The sequence below is a fragment of the Belonocnema kinseyi genome, chromosome 8 (genome assembly GCF_010883055.1).
Source record: "Belonocnema kinseyi isolate 2016_QV_RU_SX_M_011 chromosome 8, B_treatae_v1, whole genome shotgun sequence".
In the NCBI taxonomy this organism is placed as follows: Eukaryota; Metazoa; Arthropoda; class Insecta; order Hymenoptera; family Cynipidae; genus Belonocnema; species Belonocnema kinseyi.
In genome coordinates this window covers 35,098,709-35,105,591 of record NC_046664.1, presented here as the reverse complement: position 1 = coordinate 35,105,591, position 6,883 = coordinate 35,098,709, and the positions used below count along the sequence as shown (strand labels likewise).

Sequence of the window (6,883 nt, the reverse complement as noted above, 5' to 3'; positions counted from 1 at the left end):
AATTAAAAATTTGTCATAAGGTCAACCGCAGGATTTCGCCGGGAGCGGGTGCTAATCTGGAAAATTGCACACAAAATATATATATTCCAATTGGAAACGAGTCAGGCGGCCCTCACTGTTTGATTTTCTATCCCCCCGGAATCAGTCCAAGGCCGTTTGAAGACAACCCCCGACACATGACTGAAAGCGAGAGTTTGGTGTATTTACTAAAAATACAGATTTACGGTGTAAAACGACAGCAGAGCCCAAAATTGTTAAAAATTTGTGAATCTTCTTTGAAATATAATTTCCTTTTAGTATTCAATACAAATTTCAGATGAAAATCATTAACCTAATCCAAAATTGTTGAAAGGTTCAGAGTAATATTTAAATAATAATAAATCCTCTTTGAAAATACCAATTTTCTATGCAAAACTCAAACTTACCATAAAATTCGTAACGAATTATGAATCTTCTTTGAAATCAAATGTTTTTTAATTGAAATTTCAATTTCTAAAGAAAAACACTAAGCTTCTAAATTTTATTATTTTAATGAAAAAAAAATTCAATTTAAATCGAATGAATTTGTTTTGAAATATGAATTTCAGACAGAACTCACCAACATAACCTGAAGATGTTGGAAAATTATCAATATTGTTTGAGATCTAATAATTTTATATTAAAAATACCAATAATTCCTTACAAAAAACATTAACATAATAGAAATCTGTTTCAGATTGCAAGTCTTATTTTGAAACCTACGGGTTTTTTGTGTAAAACACACGATTTCCGATGATTGTTGTTAACAAAAACTATGAATCTTCTTTTAAATCTAATAATTTTTGTTTAAAATAACCGATATTCTATAAAAACCGTTAATATAATCTAAAACTGTTGAAACACTGAAAATCTTGTTCGAACTTTAATCATTTTTAATTCAAAATACAACTTTTTTGGTGGGAAACGCTAACGTAACCTTAAATTTGTCAAAAAGTATGAATCTTCAAAATCTAAGGAATTCACGTAAAAAGGACTAACAAAACCGAAAAATGTAAATTATTGAAAAAAATTTAATCTTTGAAATCTAATACTTTTTTATTAAAAATAGTACCTATTGTTGCCAAACGCAAACGTAACCTAAAACCTCTCCAACACTTTTTAAAAATAGGATTTGAAGCTCGGATTTCAATTTTAAACGAGTTAAATTTAAATTTACATGAAAATTGTTTAATTCAAATGCTGAAATTAAAAGTAATTTTAAATTTACAAAGATTTTATTAAAAATATTTATTCATAAACACTTCCAATTTAAATTTGCTTAATTTCAAATCATTGTTAGATTAAAATTGATAAATTTCTAATACTTCGAGTGAAAACTAGAAACTTCAAAACTGTTTTTTCACATTTAAAACATTTTTTTTTTTTTGCAAATAAATTTCGGAATTTTTTATGTTTCAGGGGTTCACAGAACAATTTGCACCTCAGCTGTAATGGTGTAGCCACAAATGGATCTGCAGTTGTTTCGAGTGGTGTTTTAGCAAGAAAGGTGCCTAATCATGTTGGTGCCAGTCCGGGACAGCCTAATAAAAAACCAACAGTTTCCCTCACGCATTTGCCAAAAAGACCTCCCGTTGATATAGAATTTAAAAATTTGGCCTACAGTGTTTCTGAGGGTCGAAAAAGAGGTAATACTATTAACCAAAATATAATAAAGTAAGAATCCTTTCTTTTATCCCGTTTGATACAATAACTGCAATCTTTTTGTACTTATAATTATTTATTTATGTACAAATTCAATTAATATTTCTATTCGATAGTAAAAGTTACTTGTTCAATAAATAAAACTAGGTTGTTTAGAACCAAAGAGCGTGTCTGACTAAATTAAATTAATTTAAACTCTAATTTAGAATCGATTTTAATCTCTAGGGTTGGATTTTCTATATCAGTAAACAATTTTCTTAATTAAAAAGTTTTTATCAAAAAAATATATTTCCGATTTACGGGCCGTTTTTGAATTTTCCGAAAGGTGGTCCTACAACGGTATAGTTCAATAATAATTTAGCAAGTTTTAAAATGCGTTTCACCGTCCTTACCACTTTTTTCTAGAATTCTTTTTTCCTCTGTTTTCAAGACCCAATTAAAAAATCCAATTTTTTCGTTTGCTAAAAGTTACTTTTGTTTATTTGAAAAGTCTGCTATTCTATTCTTGGTTCGCAATTCATCCCGTTTGGTGGAAAATTTAATTATTTTTATTGAAAATGCTATTATTTTGTGAAGAAGTAATGTTTTTTCTTCAAACTTCAACTATACTTGGTGGAAAGTGGAAATTACTTCGTTAAAATTTAATTTTTTTGTCGAAGATTCATCTTTATGGGGAAAAATTAAACTGTTTTTTTGAAAATTCGATTCATTTTTAGTTAAAAGCTAATTTTTGTAACTGAAAATTCAATTCTTCGATTTCAGGTTGCAATTTTTTTTTTAGTTAAAAATTAAACTATTTGGTTTGATGTTAAATTCTGTTGATCTGTTCTAGTTGAAAATTTAACTATGTAGTTGAAAATTCATGCATTTGGTTCAAAATTCGTATTTTTATGATAACAAATTAATTTCCTAGGTTGAGAATTTATCCTTCTTGATTAAAAATGCAACTTTTAAGTATTCAATTATTTTGATGAAAATTTATTTCTTTTGGTTGAATTTAAATGGTTTTAATATCAAATTAAAATCTTTTTCGGTTGATAATTCAACTACTTGGTTAAAAGTTGAATTACTTTGTGAATTATTTTTCTAAGATTTATCTCTTAGGTTTAAAATTTAACTATTTTGTTGAAAATTAGTTGTTTTTTCTGGTTAAAAATTAAATTTTTTACCTGCAATTTTTGCTATTACATTTTTGGTTGAAAATTGATACATTTTGTAGAAAATTCATGTATTATGGAAATTTCATCTTTTTGGTTGAGAATTCAACCGATGATGTTAAAAATCGTCTGCTTTGTTTGAATTCAACTGGCGGAAAATTCGTCTTTTTTATTGTTAAAAATCATTTTTTTAACTGAAAATTTTACTATTTCTATTTTGCTTGAAAATTAAACTACTTTTGTAGAAAATTAAACTTTTCGTATAAGAATTTAACTGCTTATTTAAAAAAATTAACCGTTTAGTTTATCATTTTTTTTTATTTCATTTTTTATCTGAAAATGTAGCTACTCCATTTTTCGTTAAAATGGTTTCTTGTATAACTTGCAAAATTCAACTAGAGTGGAACATTTGTTTTTTTTTAATTCGTTCATTTTGATAAGAAATTAATTTTGTTTGTTGAAAATTGATCATTTTGGTCAAGGAATCAAGTTTTTTGTTAAAAATTTATAATTTTTAGTGTAATTCAGCTGGTTGATGTTTTTTTTATTATTGAAAATTAGTTTTTTAAACCAAAATTTGACGATTTTATTTTTGGTTGAAAATTCAACTATTTGGTTTAAACATGATTTTTCTTGATTAAAATTTAACATTCTTCTTTTATTTTATTCGAATATTATAATTCCTTATTAAAAATTCATCTTTGGAGGTTAACAATCCGGCAACTTGGTTAAAAATTTAACTATTTAGGTAAGAGTTTACTTATTTTGTTGAAAATAAATCTTTTATTGTAGAAGAGTCATTTTTATGGGTTAAAAATGTATCTTTCTTGGTTTATTGAGAATGTACTTTTTTGTTGAAAATTCAACTGTCTTCTTAAAAAAAAATCGCCTTTCTAGCTTGCAAATAAAACTGTTTTTTATTGGATTTTAATCTTTTTTGATTAAAAATGCGACCATTTAGTTCAAAATGCATCTTTGCAGGTAGAAAATTCAAATATGATGTATTTTTAATTTAAAAAAAAATTGTTTGTTCAAATCCTATTTTTTGTCGAAAATGTAACATATCAACATTTATTTTGATATTCTAGACAACCAGAATTTCATATTTTAATTTTACCTGAATTTGGGATAATTTCTCATATAATTTATATAAATTGCGGAAAAAATACTTTTTTTTTGTTAAAAAATTGTGTAAAATTTGTTTCTTTTGCCTGTTTTCGTGAAAAATCATGCCATCTCACCCTGTTTTGAGAGAATTTTGGACCGTGAAGTTTGATATTTTAAAATATTTTTAATTATCTTCGATTCATTGCCAAAAATAGCCAAAAATAGCAAAAAATTTGAAACGCAGTATTATGGACGACCCCTTATCTGAGTGTATAGAATCGATTGACACAGCCAACTAGGGAGGGTATAAATGCTTCGTTAAAGGTGACGATCTCGAGGTTCGGAATTGAGATCAGAAAGACGAGGCCAGCGTGTTTAGTTTAAAAAACTAGGAATATTTAAAAAATAGGCGCGGTTTTTCTTCTATCGGCGCTTTTCATTTATGGATGGCACAAAAGCTTCAAATGTGAATGACCTGCTGGAAAAAATCGATAGAAATGTACTGGAAAGCTCCCGTTTCTAGGCGCAGTTGCACCTCGTCCTGAGTGCATTTGTGCCCAAGTTTAGTATACGCTAAACTGGAATTAATTTATTTAAATAATACTTTTAATCATATCTCGTACTTGAAAAATCAATTTAGAAGAGACAGAAAAAATAACTCCATTTTTTATATCTTTCACTATTTTCATAAGAACTATGTAGCCCAAATCCATAATTATCAGGGGCCCATCAGAAAATTTCGTTCCATTTCGTCATTGGTAGAAAAAATTATTTTTTATAGAAGATTGAACTATCACTTCTAGATTTGGATGAAATTAGTTAATATTTGAAATTAAAGTAATGATTGAATAAAAATTATTTTGTTCAACTGGCAGTGACAAAATAAAATGAAAGTTTCAGTCGAGTCCCTGCTAATTAACCTTATGGTTTACGATTTTTTTAAGGGTAAAAACAAATTTCAAATTATATTAAATATTAAGTTTTGAAAATTTCTAATTCACAAAGAAAGGATCCCGCACCAAATGTACAAAAAATTTGGTTTTGTATCCATTAACTTCACAGACTCACGAGTTTGAATGTGCAGGATGTTTAAGTTTTGTTTCTACGCCTTTAAAGATTCAAGCAAGAAAATCGACATCTCAGGGAAATAAAAAGTTTGGAAGATTAATTGATTAAACTAGTGATTCAAGCAAAAAAATTTCAGAAAACACATTTCAGAAAGATCAAAACCATGTGAGATTTTTTGATAAAACTACTAGTGTAGAAAATCACTTTAAAATAAATGCAGTAAAGTTCCTCTAACAAGAAAAGTGTTTTCATTTATTTAAAGGGCGGTTTTAACATCTCTCAATGTTTAAAGCAATGATATAGACATTTCGGAAAAATCAAAAGCATGGAAGATTTTTTGATTGAACTACTGGAGTAGAAAATCACTGTAAAATAACTTCAGGGAGCGTTCGCTGCCAGGAAAAGTGTATTAGTTTAATTTAGGGTGGTTGTAACATCCTTTAAAGATTCAAGCAAAGATATAGACATTTCAGAAAAATTAAAACCATGGCAGATTTTTTGATTAAACAACTGGTGTAGAAAATTACTTTAAAATAAGTTTAGAGAGCGTTCTCTGCCATGAAAAGTGTATTAATTTATTTTAGATGTAGTTTTAACATCCCTTAAAGATTCAAGAGGAAACTGACATTTCCAAAAAACCAAAAGAAACGGAAGAAGTGTTGATTAAACTACTGATGTAGGAGATGACTTCAATATAAGTTCAGAAATCGTCCTCTAGCAATAAAAGGGTTTTAATTTATTTTGAGGTTTCTTTAACACCTTCAGAGATGTCAAAACAACCATTAAGATTAACTAAACACTTCTCCTGGTAGGCAGTTTCATAAAAAAATATTACGTTATTTAAGATTTTTTGAAAATGTCCATTTCCTTAATTGGATCTTTAAGGAATGATAAAATAACCCTTAAAATGAATTTAAACACTTTCTCTGCAAGCTGATGTTTCTCGCATTTATTGTGAAATGATTTTTGACCTCAATAGTTTAATAACAAAATATCCCGTGTATGTAATTTTTTAGGAAATTTCAATTTCCTTGCTTAAATGATCAGGGGTTGTTAAAAAAGCCCCTAAAGATGCTGTATTTACCCAAACCTAACAGAAAGTGTTTAAGGAAGACAACATTTCAGTAATAGATGAATTTTGTATTAAGACACATGTAAATTATTGATTTAATTATTGATTTAATTATTGATTTAATTATTGATCTGTTGATGATTCAAAAGTATAAAATAAGTTTATGATCAGAGATTTTGACAAAAGCCATTTTTTCTACATTCGGTGTGGGGTCTTTTTCTATCAGAAGTCAACGATTTTTTTTATATTTTCCATACTTTGAAACTTTTTTTGGAAAATTGGATATTTTGACAAATTTTAATAAAAATTATCTTTCTTATAGTAATTTTCACAACATTGGAAAAACTGTGTGGGACATGATATTACAGATCTTTGTACCTATATTTGTAAGACTATAATGAAAAATATTTTTATAATATTATCAGGTAGCTGAATAAACGAAAAAATATTCTTTTGTGTTTAAAAGCTTTAGAAGATAACGCAAAATTTTTTTTTTTTTAATTTATCAATTATTAAATTTTCGAAAAGTTCAATTTTTTTGTTTGATTAACTTAACCCTTAAACGGCCAAAACGCCACTACCGGTACACTGCTTTTCAACGGCCAATAACTAAGACTATTCGACACTAGAAAAAATTGAGACAAATATATTTTTATTGCTTAAGATCTCCTCTTTCCGACGGTGCCAATGAAATTCTTCAAAAAATTTATTTATTATTCCAAAATGCAGTTTAAACAAAAAAAAACGTGATTTTTCGTGCCTATTTTTTTTGTGAACCATTTTCCAAAGCTTTTCGAGT

The 6,883-nt window shown here is 27.2% G+C and overlaps 1 protein-coding gene across 1 annotated transcript in view; it reads left to right on the top strand.

Moving 5' to 3' along the window:
- Positions 1-6,883, top strand: part of LOC117178019 (ATP-binding cassette sub-family G member 4-like) — a 79,559-nt gene that overhangs the window by 47,524 nt on the left and 25,152 nt on the right. Inside the window, exon 4 of the mRNA XM_033369209.1 lies at positions 1,438-1,664. Within this exon, the coding sequence (XP_033225100.1) occupies positions 1,438-1,664 (227 nt within the window). The remainder of the gene's footprint in view (positions 1-1,437; positions 1,665-6,883) is intronic.